The sequence below is a fragment of the Clinocottus analis genome, unplaced genomic scaffold (assembly GCF_023055335.1).
Source record: "Clinocottus analis isolate CAN_PGR_092001 unplaced genomic scaffold, fCliAna1.0.p SCAF_16, whole genome shotgun sequence".
NCBI classification, from domain to species: domain Eukaryota; kingdom Metazoa; phylum Chordata; class Actinopteri; order Perciformes; family Cottidae; genus Clinocottus; species Clinocottus analis.
In genome coordinates this window covers 14,919,765-14,936,045 of record NW_027175887.1, presented here as the reverse complement: position 1 = coordinate 14,936,045, position 16,281 = coordinate 14,919,765, and the positions used below count along the sequence as shown (strand labels likewise).

At 44.2% G+C, this 16,281-nt stretch overlaps 1 protein-coding gene across 1 annotated transcript; it reads left to right on the top strand.

Moving 5' to 3' along the window:
• The first annotated feature begins 2,985 nt into the window (after window positions 1-2,985).
• On the top strand, window positions 2,986-12,705 carry galr2b (galanin receptor 2b). The gene is made up of 3 exons (XM_068578779.1): window positions 2,986-3,092; window positions 7,584-7,959; window positions 11,455-12,705. Exons 2-3 carry the CDS (start codon window positions 7,586-7,588, stop codon window positions 12,218-12,220), a joined length of 1,140 nt encoding a protein of 379 aa, XP_068434880.1. The 5' UTR covers window positions 2,986-3,092; window positions 7,584-7,585; the 3' UTR covers window positions 12,221-12,705.
• The last annotated feature ends 3,576 nt before the right edge of the window (window positions 12,706-16,281 follow it).

The following is a 16,281-nucleotide window of genomic DNA, read 5'->3' as shown; positions in this document are numbered from 1 at the left end:
AGCATGAAGACAGGATGCCTTGTCACACAATCTTTCTCAGTGTGGAAAGCGACGCTAAGTGGAAACAACTGATGAGTGTTGTCTCACGCCTGAGTTCCTCGGGGAGTCTGGATTTGATTATCTTTGGCTAACACTAAAACAATGGCCGCTCTCCGGATGCCGTCGCCCGAGACTTCGCTCAGGTTCAAGTGAGCTTAAGGAATATTGTTTTAATCTGTTGGCCAGGAGCTGCTTTTAAAAATAATCCACTACATTTCTATGCAGACCTCTCTGTAAAAAAAACAAAAGCCATGTGCTGCTCCTTCTGTTCCCGGGTGAAAATCAATCCTGTGATTTCTTTTTTGCCGTCCTTTCAATCTGTGGTTGCCACAGAAACGCTCACATGAAAACACCCAGAGGAATTTCTGAATGTTAATTTTCTTTACGCCGAGACCAGAATTGATCATTGTCCAACCATCCAAGCCTCGCCTCTCCTTTATAAAAAAAAAAGGAGGGCTGGTGCGGTTCGATAACCAGAAGAAACAGATTTTATCACACTGGTCATACACGTGAACTGAGGAGATGTTAGTGCTTTATAACTTTGTGTGTGTCACTGTCAATTAATGTAGAAACAAGGCAAACATATATTTAAAAAAATGTCTAAGTACAATAAGTGTTGACCTAAAGCAGGGGTGGCAAACGTACGGTCCGCGGGTCGGATCCAGCCCACCAGGGGGTCCAGTCCAAATGAAGAAAATATATATATATATATATATATATAGACCAAAATTAGCAGAGCTGGGATTCAAACCTCTGATCCTCTGATCATAAACAGTTGTGCAAACCATTGATCCACAGTCGCAATTGATGTGAGCTCTGATATTATTGTATTAGAAGTCATTAAAAATGGATCACATCATGAAAGTGGTGTCACAATGCGAGTCTGCAGAGGAGGAGAGCCCCGGCAGATAAACAGAGAGCTGATGTCTGAATTTTTGGTCTTTATGTTTCCAGTTAATTGTTGAAAGACCTTAAAATAGGGTTCATCATCCAAAGACCTTCACCAATGATTTAAACATAGAGAAACATTGTCGTTATGTATGCGTTAATTATGCTGAGATTTTACTGGTCCGGCCCACTTGAGATCAAAATGGGCAGCATGTGGCCCCTTCAATGAGTTTGACCCCCTGACCTCAAGGGACAGCAGTATACATCATGGTATTGCAACGTAATGGATGTAGAAGCCTGCTGGTATTCCTCACAGGTTGGTTCTCCGTCCCGCCGCGTCGGCCGACCCGATGTCGTGCGGTTCGTTGACGGACGCCCGCTGACGGCGGCTCGGGCCGCACGTCAGAACTGGTGTTTTGGAAACCGCAGGGGGGCAGCGGCACGTCAGGCCGAAGGTCGGGAGGTCGCATCTCGAAGACGACGCCGCCACGCCAGAACCCCCCTCCAGGGAAGGTGGCGCTTGAATGCCTCATCTGGCTTAAAGTCAGTACTTTACTCAACAACCATGTTGTTATCGTCTCTCCCAATGACAGAAGCTTGACCCGCTTCTGGATCCCTCGTTAGAGGTGGCAATAACACCAGATAGTTTGGCGTACGGGTGCCTGGAGGTTCAAGGCACCGGAACAGTGATTGTGTTAAAAAGGAGCCGCAGGAAGCAAAAAGAACACACATCCGCATGCGGACGTTGTGTTCTCAATACTGTGAAGTAACTACAAAGCGGAGTCTGCACGTGTGTCAGGAGGAGTCCCATAAATACATTCAAATATGTATTGTACTGTTTGAGATATCCCCCCCCCCCCCTTGTTTCATGCTTTTGTAACATTTTTGTGTTGTACGCATCGGTCATGACTCACAGCACAATTTTAGTTATTGATGATGGTTTCAGTCTGCCTCGTCTCTGTAGTGTGACTCATTCTGGTCCCCTGTTTGCTCTTGAATACACAAAATGTCAGATTGACCCTTCTCTGATTCCTGAAACCTTTTATTTACATCTGATATGATGGAGTTTTCATGTTTTTTGTATCATAGTTTGTTTATTTGGATCCTCGTTAGCTGCCGTATCATGATTATTCCCAACATGCTTTTTTAATAATTAGAATAATTCAAATGAGAACACTGTTTGTTAAGGGAGTGGATGTTGCTCAATAATCCAGACAAAAAGGAGCACTAGATGGGGTCTTTGTGATTATAATATTCCTGGTAAAAAAAAAAAGAAAATAATGCATTCAGTAATCTGCTGTTAACTGTTGACTTTCATTCAAGTATTTCATAATAACCTTTCCCGTTGGCCAAAACTGTTCAATTATCATAAAACTGTCTCTAATCCCTCAACAGCTGTTTACCACTGAGATCCCTGAACTATTAGACGTGTATTTTTAGCTTGAGGTTGTGTTATTGACACCGTGGTCATGAATTAAAATGCACCTTCGACATCGCCTGAAGCACACGATTTGTTACCCAAACCGCGTGTTCAGCTTTGCACGTAAATATGAAAAGTAGTTTTTAACACAGTAAAATACCTGAAGTAATGAATCTGATGCTAAAAGTTAGACTTGGGGGTTAGTAAATAAATGACATGCTTAGGATTGCAGCTCCAACAATGCCACACAGTATTTCTCTTTTGTCCCTGAATTAAATGGCTAAATTAAAATGTGTTCCCTCTCAGCAGACGGACTCCCTTCATGCCGAGCTGTGAGGATTAATGCGAATGCAAAAAAAAAGGTCACGGTCTCGTGTTTAGACTGACTTGGGTGTATGTGCTCAACCTCATTGACGATGCTCTGATTGTGAGCAGACCGCCGGGGCGCTGCAGCCTCCCTCCATACCTCCGCTCTGCAATCCGGCTCTGCAGTGAAGAGTGAACATTCAAATGATTGTGGCGGAGGAGTCCTCACGAGGGGGAGAGAGGTTGGGTTGGAGAAGGGGAAGGGGGGGGGGGGAGGCGGAGAAAGAGTAAGATACCAGCAACGCGGCCAGATAGCGACGTACACAGGGAGAACAGAGGCTTCGGCGGAGAGAGCATGAGCGAGGAAGCGGGTCTGCTGGGAGGCTCGTTCTTAATCTGAGAGGAAGCTGCGGATGCTGTCCACCCATCATCAGCACAAGTACGTTTATCATCCTGCATCTGCCATGAGCTGCATGCTGATTCTGCTGCTGGAGCAGAATGCAAATGCTGGGAGAGAGCCTTTGCATTTCACATTCATGGCACACAATCAGCATCCTCTTTTGAATCATTTGATCACAAGATGCAGATGTTGAAGTTGCTCCGCTGATATCTAAAGTTATTTATTTTTTTAAAATCTGTGTCAACATCTGCCTTTTGATATCATGTGACTTATTTTAGCTCTGCCTCTTATTGATAACATGCAACATATGGGGATGTAAATGTGCTGTGTGTTCCTGCTCATCATTTCTTTTAATGCTGAAGACTCTCCTGAGAGAATGAAGGTGTTTTCCCACAGTCTGGTTTGGGTTGTGCTTCGTCCCCATCATCCCCCTCCTCCTCGTCCTCCTCCTCCTCCTTCTCCTCGTCCTTCTCCTCTTCCTCCTCATCTTTTGCTCTTCTGTTTTCACTTTTCATTGAACAATAATTGCAAAAACTCAGTCACACCGAGCTCAGCCGAAAGTCCCACACACTCTGCGACCAGCTTGAAGCTCCTGTTTGCATTGATCCCCCCTGAGACTCATTGCACATGTTCTCGTCTGAGTCAAAGCTCTGATATCCCACCGCAGTCGGATGCACGGATGCCAGCCCATATTGTCTTTTCCATGTGGGGATAATAGGGAACGAGCCTCACCGTGAAAGAGGCTGCTGAAGTCAGGCATTGACTCTATGAGGAACAATTCTCTGCAGCCCCCGACCAGCCGGAGATACCTATATACCGTCTTTATGAGGTTTAAAAAAACACGTTCCTTCAATCTCCATTTCAAGTGTCATTCCTTTGCCTGTAATCAGTGCATCCTCTTCATTTTGCTCGCAGTCCTGATTGTGATTCTGGAGATAGATTGGCATCACACTCAAAGGGCGTTGAAAGTTTAATAATGTTTAATAATTCATTTGACGCTGGTTATTGCTGAGATCGGAGTATGAAAGCCAGAGGAAGCTCTAAAATATTCTCACAAGATATCAGTGGGTAATGGTCCGTATTTAGAGCATATCAGTTTCCTGTGATTTTGCTTTACTGCCGTGGAAAGACAACACTTCTGTGATTGATTTCTTCACCATCAGAAGACGTCTCGTCGACACAGACGAAATAACATTGACTCTGTTCATCAACAAGTTGCGTTGCTGCAGTGCGAGCGTCTCAGTGCTTTGACAATCCGGCTCCATGACTTTTGTAAATGATCGCATTTGTTCTGCCACAGATGTGTGATCGGGCATTACATAACGATGCGGCACGTCTTTCATCTGAAAAGCCAGTCTGTTAATTTCGGTGGGGTAATCAGCAACCTTCATTCATGCATATTCACTTCAGATCAAGCTCCATTCTTGCTTTAGGGTGATTCCTTGAAAAATTCATTTTTAGTCTGCTTTATTATGGTTGTAGCCTTATCTTGGCATTTGGCATTATCAAGGATGTGGGTTGTTTCCATTTTTCATCACATGAAATTGCCAGTACAACATCAATTATGTGAAGTTAACAAGGAATCTAACAGAATTGGTTCCACGTTCTCTACTGCCGCTCAATTTGGGTTTTGTTTCCACATGAAAAGGCTCGGGCAACACTGACATTTTCGAAATGAAGGCGCTTGTTTGAAGGTGATGTGACGGGGAGTTTCTTCTCTACAGGAGAGAGTCCATTCAGGAGCTGTCAGCGATGAATGAACACGCGTCGCTTGGAAGGCTGAATGGCAGAAAAATGGGAATTCCCTCGATTTTGTTTTACAGAAATCAGCATGAAGAACTGATTAAAACACACTGGAGTCAGATACACGCTGCCCATCGTTGCCTCCAACATTTTTCAATAAGTATTGTAATTTCAGGTGTGCTCTTCACAACCTCAAAGAAAGAATTGCAGTAAAATAACATAGTGGTGATGTCTTAGGGCAGGTAGCGGAACAGACTGGAAGGACCACCCAAACAAAGAAACTGCATTGTGAATAACGTTTTAAGGGTTTTTGACATATCACAAATAAGTTCCTGTGTCCACGGAAGTTCATGCAAGGAGGAGGTCATGGTGCTGGAGGACCCAGGAGACTATTGATATCCTGTGTGGTTTCAAATGTATAGCAATTTGAAGCCAAAACATGACTAATTTTGTCTTTTTTGTTGTTGTTTAGTTTCAATATACAACGTTGATCACGTTTTAAACTGTGAGGTCGGGAGGATAAACGTTTCCCTCCAAACATCATTGAGAGTGCAGCTTAGTTTTTTGGGAAGCTAATGGTAGAGGACAGGGTTGCACAAATGGTCTTCGATGTTCAGCGGCCTAAACGGAGGCAGGAAACAGGCCAACAGACTGCATAGCAACAAACGAACAGGGGGTGGTATAAATAGTGAAAGCCTAATTGGTGGCAATAGGTGAGACGAGTGCAGGGCTAATTAGGGATAGGTGAAACTAATCAATCGAAAAGGCGGGAAAACACACAAAGACAGGAAGTAAAAAAATGTAATGTTCAGATTTACTATGTCACGCAATTCTTAACACACAGCACACTGACCAACCACACAGGGATTGTAGTCCCAGTTGCTCTTTAAACATAGTTTGCATTTCATCCCGATTGAACCCTTTGCCGGATAGATGGGATTAAATCAAAATGTTTGGAGACATCAAGTTCGTGTGTGATTTTCTCCACTGAAGCTCGTCGTCTTCACCATCAAGAGCCTCTCTTTACTCTCAAGCCTCAATTTTGAACGACTCTCCATCCTGAGAGCGCCGGCTTTTACAAAAACTGCAACACGTCAGAAGCTTCAATGTGGTGCAATTACTGGTCAGAAATTGCAGTTAAGTCCCTGCTTACCGTGAATGGGGAATGTTTTTCTGGCTGAAAGCAAAGATCCCCCAGCTGAAATGGACTGCTGCTCTTCTTGTGTTTAGAGAGAGTGAATCGAGCAGAGTACTGCACTCAGACAGCTCTGGGTTTAAGACACAATTTTGTTGAATTAGAGAGGAGAGGAGGCCCATTGTTCAGCCCACTTACCTGAAAATCTTCAACAAATCTGTGTGGATGTATTACATGACTTAATGGCAGAAAACATACAACCTTCACCTTAGATGGGATTCTCTTTTCTCACCGTGTTACTGTGAAAATAAATTAATAATAGAAGCCGTAATGCAAAGTGTGAATGTAGCGTTACTATTTAATTTAGGCTGGTAACAGCTCCATGTAGATTTATTTTGCAACCTTATTTTTGGAATAAACAGCGTAAATATTCCCTGGACACACTGGACAACACGTCACCAGCCAATTAAAAACCGCCTCTCGCTCTCTTAATCATATGCGTGACATTCTTCCACTGGGGACTAATTGGATAAAGAGATCTTCTGGTGCATGCGGGCTTGTCAACCTTTTTAGTATGATTCTAAAAGTTGCAAAGACTCATCATTAAACCTCTTCTGAGAGCGCTCTTTTGTCATTGCATCAATATTAACGAGAAGTGCATGAGCACAGTCTTCAAAGGATCGCTATAAGAAAGTAAGCCTTCAGTAAGCCCGCCCCCTGCTGCTACTTCGTCCAGCTTCAAGAGTTACCATGGAGCCCACACTGTCACTAACTGAATTCATTAAACAAGTATTACGTAGTATGATGTAAAAAAAAACAACAATTTCGGCAATTGAGACAGAAGACAATAAAAATGTTTTCATTTGTACAATCGTGAAAAAAAAAACAGCATATGTATACTTTCAGTATACCTTCGGTATCTAGCGTAGCAAGTAAGTGCTAACGTACTCTGCTAATGTTAGCTCTACAGATTATAGCGAAGAAACACAATGTTTTAGAAAGGTATTTCCTTTTAAACTCGCGAGTATTGTTACACAACGTTTAACCACGACCAGCTCCGAATCCACAAAACCACGAGGGAAATCTGAATCGGAGAGTTGTCAGACCCTGGTCAGAGCTAGCTGAAGCTACGCTTTGATTAGCTTGTCATACAGCTCTCGATAAGCAGCTAACGGCGCTAACAGCGCTAACGGTGCTTACCTGAGGTGGAACCGCAGGGTGGGAGAGACGCCTCCGTGATCACAGCGTTGGTTGGGACAGCAGTACCGGCCATTAACGCCCTATTAGCGCCAAGCTAGCGAGAGGAGCGTCTCTCATGCACTGACAGGCACTCAAAGTCAAGCACGGACGAAAAAAAGTGAGAAGAAGCTCGTATTACAACAAACGTAGAGAGAGAATAATTGTATTCTCCGCTCAGGAAGACATTACTCCAATATATTTGAACAGAGCAAATGGTTGTTTGCTTTGCTATATTAATGTTCTAAATATATAATTAAGCACCTTTATGAGGAATGGTGCTGGGTGTTAATGGAAATGTGATTGCACATCAGTACTGTCAGTTTATGTGATGGAAAATGTCCACCGGGAAGACTCGGTAAAACAATCATAACCTCTAAGATAGTGATTATGAATTCTCCAATTTCCGATTTCAGAAATGTCTGACTTTGAGGATTTCAGCAGGCCAGGAGGGCTGGGCAACGTATCTGAAAGCTACCAGCTGAACCCGACCAGTGTGATCGTGTCGGTGGTCTTCTCGCTCATCTTCCTGCTGGGCACCATCGGCAACAGCCTGGTGCTCGCCGTGCTGCTGCGGAGCGGCCAGGTGGGATACAACACCACCAACCTCTTCATACTCAACCTGAGCGTGGCCGACTTCTTCTTCATCATCTTCTGCGTTCCTTTCCAAGCCACCATCTACTCCCTGGAGGGCTGGGTGTTCGGCTCCTTCATGTGCAAAGTGGTCCACTTCTTCATCAACCTCACCATGTACGCCAGCAGCTTCACACTCGCTGCTGTCTCTGTGGACAGGTACGTCAATGTTGATCCCACACGAGGCAGTATTGAATCATGCACGAAAACAGACTGCAGCACATAAAACACAATAAATACGTTGTGTTGTAATCATATCCACCTACACATCAGGCTATTTGTGACATTTGAAATGTCCACTTTCAAATTACCTCGACATAATTATTGTAAACAAATAGGAGAACAGAGGCGTGATTGTTGCATTTCCCATGAAGCCCTTTTCTTCCTGTTTCAAGAGGTTGTTACTACTTGAGCTGCAACTACAGAAACGCTTATTTCCAGTATCAACTGATCTGGAGAAAGTCTCTACAAACTAAAAACACATCTTCTCATACCTTGAATAAAGAAAGTAGTACTTTAGTAGCACTCAAATAGCTCTTACTTAAAAGACTTTGTAGTTTGGCCTTCTTGAAGAATTTGTACTTTCTTGGTTCTTGTTGTTCTGAGTTTGCACTCATGGTTGAACGCACTTATTGTAAGTTGCTTTGGATAAAAGCCTCAGCTAATTGAAATGTAATGATCTGTTCAAGATTTTTGCAATTAACCAATTCATTGTTTAGTCTAAATGCAACGCAATCACATGTTCCTGAAGCCCAAGGTTACATCTTCAAACTGTTTGTTCGCTTGCTGGTTCTCGATGTTTGTTACTGCCTTTGCAAGTTATGTCTCAAACTGTCACTCGATCTGACAGAAGTACTAAAGACACATAATCTATGAAAGAATTCCTACAAAAGACCATGTCCTTGAATCAGTAAAAACCTGTTCTAAATGACAATGAAAAGGATAAAACCTTTGAAAAAAAGATGAATCAAGGCAGTTTGAATTTTAATTAAATGTCACACTTTGTGTCAACGATTCTAAATCTCAAGAACAGCAAGACCCCGGAGGTACACAGCGATGTCAGAGACACATAACACTTAGATGCTGCATCTGTAATCAACCATTTTATGAGAAAATTATGCATTATCCTTAATTAAAACGACATCCCTCGCAGGGCGAGCGCTCAGCCGTCATTATCTGTCGGGCAACATTGTCAGCTCAGTCAATATGGACATAGCCGTGTGCAGCCGCCCTCTGCAGCTGACACCCTGTGCTTGCGCTGGCTATATTAACAATTTAAAGAGTTCAATAGATTTTTTTTAGCCTGCCAGCGAGACGTTTCCTCCTCATGCGGACGGGAAGAGAGCAGGGACAACCGGGTCGCGATGTTAATGGATTTCCGCTGTCTTCCTCCTCAGTTTCTGTGTAACCAGTTTAAAAAAAAAAAAGGCAGCAGCTTGGAGTTACACTTTCGACCAGGAATCCCCTGCAGGAATACAATCACAGTTCAGCCTGAATGAACAGCAGCACACACACACACCTACACACTTTTAATGGGAAATATTTGCCGCTACAGTGAGCCGCCCAAAGGCAGATCACATGTTTACTGTGATTTTATGCCAGAGAGATATCCCATGTGAAAATGATTCAATATAAAGCCAAACAGTTTGCCAGTATAGCTTCTAATCATCCAGTTAATTTGCACCAATACTTGAATTAACTGAGGTAACGCAAGTTAATGTATAATTTCTGCTTCCAATTTCCATAAATGTTAAAGTCAATTTCTAGATTTGTTGTTGTGGAAACAAACATCTGTTGAGGCTGCAGTTACACGTCTTATATGTTTGGAAAAAAAATCCAATATAATCACTCAGTGATACATTTGAGAAGAAGATAGCATCTGGATTGAGCCAGTACTTTGTGTAATACGGGGATAATTTGAAATTCAGCCATGGCTCAATTTCATCGTGGTGAGTCAGTATTTCGTATCATAACAGATGTTTACCAGTCTGCTTTTCTACATTTTAATTGTCCTCTGATAATTGGCGGCTCTCTCAAAGCAGTAAAAGCAAAGCTTCTTGTCAAACGTTGACAGACGGTTCATTGGCTCGTGCCTTCGTGTACGTCAAACATAACGTCTGAGTGCCTGCACTTGTCCAAGTCACCGGGCCGCCGTGTGCTTTTTTTTCCCCCTTTCATGTTGAATGTGAAGTGTCTTTGGCTCCATTTCAGTCAGGTTTCAGACACTAAAGGCTGATGCCTGTGACTCTCCAGAGCCAGCTGAAGTGTCCTGTAAATGCAGACGGAGACGTCATGGCCGCGCGGCTTCGCCTCGAATCCTTGCTTTTTGGAAAACAGAGAAGCTGCAAGCGCCCTCAAATACTCCCCCTGGTCCCTCAGGGAGCCCGAGCTCATGAAGCAGCGTGTTCATAATGGGAAACACGGCTGTGCATGTTCAAGAGGAACAAACCAGGTGACGAGGAGGCGATAACCACGGCGGTCCTGTGTGAAGACGCAGCGTGGAGTCAGAATATTGAAAGAGATCAGTGCCATGAAAAAACATCGGGCTCTTTCTTCACGACGCCATGTGACGCGTGGCGGGATTCGCTCCTTTGTTGCCGACCCGCTCAGCGACATGAAGAGCGCAGTCGTGTTCTGTGCTGGTTTTCACCCTGCGATCCTATTGAAAATCCATCCTGCAAAAACCTTTCTGTGGTTATTACAGGAAAGTTTGACTTATTTCCCCCGAGGTGTTTTTTTATTCAATAAAACCCACAAACGGCTTGTGTTGTGACTGATTATCTTCCAACACACACAGGAGCTCTCGGTGTGAGAGTGTGTGGAGGTGGCGGCTTCCTCAGTGGATATTCCTTTCATAAAATCAAACTAATGGGGGAGTAAAACCAAAATCAATTGTCACGATGTCTTCCCCTCACAACGCCCTCTGCCTCTGACGTCACATTTCATTCATAATGTGCCAGCTGAGCAACATTTGGCCTCAGCTTCATTTATCCCAAATTAAAAATCGGATCCTCTTTTTATTGATTGACACACAATCAGATTTTAGTGTCTCATTAATAAAATTCGTCTCTCTCTCTCTCTCTCTCCGTCTCCCTCTCCCTCTCTCTCTCTCTCATTTTTTTTGTCATTGTCCGTCACAGCAAACAACAGGATCCGTTGAATGTCGACGTGTCCGAAACAAAAATAAGATTCATAAATACATTTCATATCAGCCTCGCGTCACTCGTGCAAAAAACGCACCATGCAACGTGGTTAAAGTTGTTAAACTATTGGTAAGGTTTAGGCAATAAATCTACTTGGTTAAGGTTAAAAAAAGATCGAAATGAACAAATATTTTTTAAAATAAAAACCTAACAATGTAACGCAACAACAGAACAACTGTACAAATCATTATCACAAGCGCACATAGCAGACTTTTTAATGCTCGTAACAAGCGTACTGTCATCGTGCGCTTCTGGTTTCACTGCGCTAACTAACTGATTACTAACTTAGAAAACTATTCAACTTTTTAGCTTCCTTCATAATAGTTCCAGCGTTGTGTAAGTACACGTTGTTAAAGCAAAGTTTTACCACGAAGCTCTCTCTCAGCCTGCAGGCGTCACGTCCGCGAGCGTTGGACCACATGTCACGGTGTCATGTCTTCTCTCTTCGAAGGTACCTGGCCATCCGCTACCCGCTGCGCTCCCGAGAGCTACGGACTCCGTGCAACGCCGTGGTGGCCATGGTCGTCATCTGGGGCCTCTCCCTGGTCTTCGCCGGCCCTTACCTCAGCTACTACGACCTGATCGACTACGCCAACAGCACCGTGTGCATCCCCGGCTGGGAGGAGCAGAACCGGAAGGTGCTGGACACGTGCACCTTCCTGTTCGGCTACGTCATCCCCGTGCTGATCGTGAGCCTCTCGTACACCCGCACCATCAAGTACCTGTGGACGGCCGTGGACCCCCTGGACGGCATGTCGGAGTCCAAGAGGGCCAAGCGCAAAGTCACCAAGATGATCATCATCGTCACGGTGCTCTTCTGCATCTGCTGGCTGCCGTACCACGTGGTGATCCTGTGCTACCTGTACGGGGACTTCCCGTTCAACCAGACCACGTACGCCTTCCGGCTGCTCTCCCACTGCATGGCCTACGCCAACTCCTGCGTCAACCCCATCGTGTACGCCCTGGTGTCCAAGCACTTTCGCAAGGGCTTCAAGAAAGTGTTCAGCTGCATCCTGAGCAAAAACGGGAGGAACAAGGTGCACGTGGTCCACGTGGCCAACACCGTGCCCGGGTTCGAGGCGGCGTCCACGGAGGTGTCGCAGATGAACGAGGAGAACGTGCGGCAGAACGAGTGCGAGATGATCAACCGGCGGATCGGGGAGCCGAGGGAGGCCACGGTGACGCTGAATCTGCCCTTTCGGCGGCAGCAGACTTGACGAGCGATTCGAGCAATGTTCGCGCAGTCGTCGCTGCCGTATTTGCCGTATGTGCAGGAATAATATGGCGGCGAGAAACGTGTTGAATCACCAGCCACGGCTGTCACAGTGTTGGTGGCGGAAAAGGAGATCAATTGAAACATATTCACGCAGATAAATAAGAATACAGCCAATAGAGTGAGTCCACAGCATCTTTGTCAGATATTTTCCTCCCATAACGTTCCACGAACAGATACACACTCATGTTAGTTTGCTCATATTCGCGAAAGAATGAAAATGTCTCCGTTTCCACCATTTGCCTTAACTGTGCGCCTGAAGCTTGGTGTTTGTTTAAAAGTGTGTAGGATTGTCTCATCTCGCGGGGATCTCAGCTCAACGCTAGCTTTCCAGCGGTGTCGGAGAGCTCGGCCTTCAGGCAGGACCAGCGCACAAACCGCTGAGAAAAAAACAACAACTCTGCCTGCCCTCTGTTTCGCAACTTATCATACCAGTCGATAGCAACAATTTTGAAGTAGGCCGGCATCTTGTGATCTCTCTGTGAAGCGGAGCAGCTCCAAATGTAAATATAAAAGGGCTCAAGCTAAGCTAACGGACACACAAAACACAACAATTCTTCGTGTCAGGTGATGATACGCCTTAGTTGTGAATATTATATTCCACTTCTGCTTAAAAGGTTTCCATAAACGCGACCACACTACACTATTTGAGTTTTTTTCCAGCATTTGAGAATAATTCTAGCACTTTTTTGAGAAGCAGCAACCGAATGTGTCCCATCATGTCACAGTTTGTTTCCCCTTTCCAAAGAGGTTCAAAGGTCGGCGACTGTGAGTCAGAACTATTTGCCCTTTCTATTCGACCTCCAACAGGTTTTTGAGTCAGATTCGGGATCATTGACCTGCTCGTGAAGTCTGGAGAAACAGCTTTTCCTCCTCGTTAGGTCGTCACGACACTGCAGCATTTCTAAAACCACGTTCAACCGTAGATTTGAGGGTCAGTAACAATAATCTCCTCCATCTTTCCCTCACGGTAACCCGATCGTCATCCGTGAGTCCGACGAGCTCTTTGAGTCGCTCGTCTCTTCTTGAGGTTCGTGGGGTTTTTTTCTAACCGGAGCCGTTCGCTCCGTTTCCTTCGACTCTTGCATGCAGATGCCGTTCTGTCTTGTCCAGATATGACTGGAATATTTGAATTACGGTCACGCTATGACACGCAACAACAACAAAAATATCATGAAGTTGTGTGTTCAGTTATATTTCAGTTTCATACCAGCATTCAAGAACCAGGTGTGGAACTCGTCGGGCGAGAAGTGAATTAGTTTTTGATGAAAATGAAAGCGTTCTTGGGGAGAGACGCGTTGTAGAAAACCGGTCATGTGTTCTTGCTTAACTTGTATTTTGCAATGATTGTAATCATGGCATGTTTCTCTATGGTGTGAATTAATATATATTTAAATGATTATTATTACGTTTATCAATGAGTGCACTTAAGCAATTAAGGATTGTCTTTTGTGTGTTTTGTGTGTGTAAAAGATGTGAAATGATGATCATAGTTTACATGCTACAAGCAGATCCTCGTATCTCTAATCTATATTTCTCTCTGTGTTTCTTTGTAAGCTTGTTTTCTACCTCAAAGCTGTAAAAAAGACAAAAAAACCTTTTCTTTAGTGTTATGCTCAGATTGTGTGAAACGCAATTTTCCTCTTGAGAAACTCATTTCCAGACAGAACGTCCTCCTTTGCACTGACCAATTATTGTTTGTTTGTTGTAGATTTTAAGAATATATATATATATATATATAAAAATAGATATTTATGAAAATGTTTTGCAACACAATGTAATATACATGACCAAATAAAATATTTTCAGCTGTGAGATTGTAGTGATTTCTATCTATCTATCTATCTATCTATCTATCTATCTATCTATCTATCTATCTATCTATCTATCTATCTATTGAGGCTTCAAGCCTCTGTTTTCTGCAGGACTAGAGGTCTAGAGGCCTCTTGAGAGGTCACAGAGATCTCTGGGAGGTGGAGGAGAGAGCAGAGACGGCGCCACGCTGCACTTAAAGTAAGACACGGTGAATAAATGAAGCTGGCGTTGTCGTAAAAGAAGCGCACAAAATGTACACAGTGATGATCAAACTTTTCACTTAAGCCGTTCTCTCCGTGTCGGATCCCTCCGTGCGCAGCGGGGCGTGGAAATGATCAATAACGGGCGATATTGTACAAACAAAAGGACGTAAAGACATGAGCTCCAGATGCAGACGAGAGATCTGTTCATAACTGAGAGGTCAGAGGTGGAAGGCGGGTTAAGACAATAACATCCATCACCTGGTGGAGCTACCTCCGGTCCTTAAGGGGAGAACAGAAGGAAACATGGCTGTGATCCATAATGAGTATAAAAAGCTTCACAGAGAACAGCGGGCAGCCTGTTCGTGATCAACTGAAGGATATTTCTGTTGACAGCGTGTGTGGATTTCTCTCACATGCTTGATAACTGTGTTTTGTTTTGGTAGAGAAGCATCAGTGGCTCATTTGAAGGTACACAATGCTTTGAGCATCATATTTTACATTTAACAACCCAACGCAGGTGGTTTATGGGCCCCTGGCCTCAGAGGCCCCGCCGTCTTCCCTGCAAAGCAGCGAGACACAAACTCTGTTTTGCTTTTGTCTCTTTGGTTGTTTTAGGTCTCTTTGTGATACGTTTGTGGTGGATTTGTGTGTCGTTGTGGTTGTTTTCTGTCTTTGGGGTTGTTTTGCCCTTTGTCGTAGTTATTTTATGTCTCTTCGTAGTAGTTTCACACTGCGAAGGTCAGTAAATGCATCCATGAGCCAAAGCTACAGATATTATGTACAAAAAAATCTGCCTCACACGTGGGTCAAAATAAAAGTACAAATGAAACATTTGGTGACGATGAACCTGCTTAGAACACACACATAATGACAAAACAACCCGCATGCAAGAAAACAAGGGTTTCTATTGAAATTCTATTCTCACATTTAGCTGACGCTTTTATCCAAAGCGACTTACATTTTTGCTCTATACATCGTGGACACAGCAACGGGGAGCAATTAGGGATTAAGAGTCTCGCTCAAGGACACACAACAACGTGGTCAAGCGGAGCCGGGGATCAAACCGCCTAATTAAACCACCTCGACCACTGAGATTGAAAGACGGGCATGCTAACCACTGAGCCACAGTCGGCCCACACCGGCGAACGACGGCTCTACCTTCACATCGTGAAAGATCTTTATCGGCACCTCTTTCGCCACATCTCTCTTTTGACGTCTGGTATCAGAAGACGTTGAATCAACACAATAAAAAAAGCTTTACAACACCATACGAAAGCTCTTATTGCTAAAACCTGCTTGTGACCAGAGGTTGAAAGAAGTCAGCGTGGCGGTGAGGAAGCATCAAAGCTCTTTCCAGAGAGATTCAGTCAGGAACAACACCGCTGCACGAACAATGGGGAGCGGCAGACAAAACACTGTTATATAAAAGGCACTGGGTGTCGTCTCTTCTTTGTGCAATAGCAGCAGACGACGCAACCTCCGTGATGAGAGCAGTTCTGCTGCCGCGAGAACAAAGTGGACCGAAACACACTTCTTGCACTTAGAGGACTCACCGTGGGTCAGAGTGGGAGTTCTTCTTGTGAATGTAAATGCGATGCGGCAGCGTTTAAGTGAGGCCTGTTAGTCAGACGTCGTTGGAGGAAATGTAAGGAACTGGAAGTCAGCGCTGGTGCTGTGGTTGCCCTGGAAACAACACTGCAATTAATGTTTTTGATCTGAGATTATTTAATGCAGTCATTATTAAAAAAAATAAAATGTGTCTATTTCTTACCTCCAAGAAATGAAAAGTCTGTTTTTTTCTGGTTGTAATTGGCTTTTTGTTCAACCCAGATGTGAATCCTTTGTCTCTGAAACAAGGTGCGACTTCATGGCGCACGGTGAAACTTCAACAAACACGCAACAAAGGAAAGCTAATAATGGAAGCTCATATACGGCACATAGGAGCACTGAGGGGAGACCTCGGAGGAAGCAATCATTGCTTTTCAAG

Excerpts from the sequence above, each read along its gene's own strand:
- galr2b (XM_068578779.1), top strand. The coding sequence starts at position 7,586 with ATGTCTGACTTTGAGGATTTCAGCAGGCCAGGAGGGCTGGGCAACGTA. Across the intron at positions 7,960-11,454 it reads GCTGCTGTCTCTGTGGACAG|GTACCTGGCCATCCGCTACC; the intron begins GTACGTCAATGT and ends CTCTCTTCGAAG.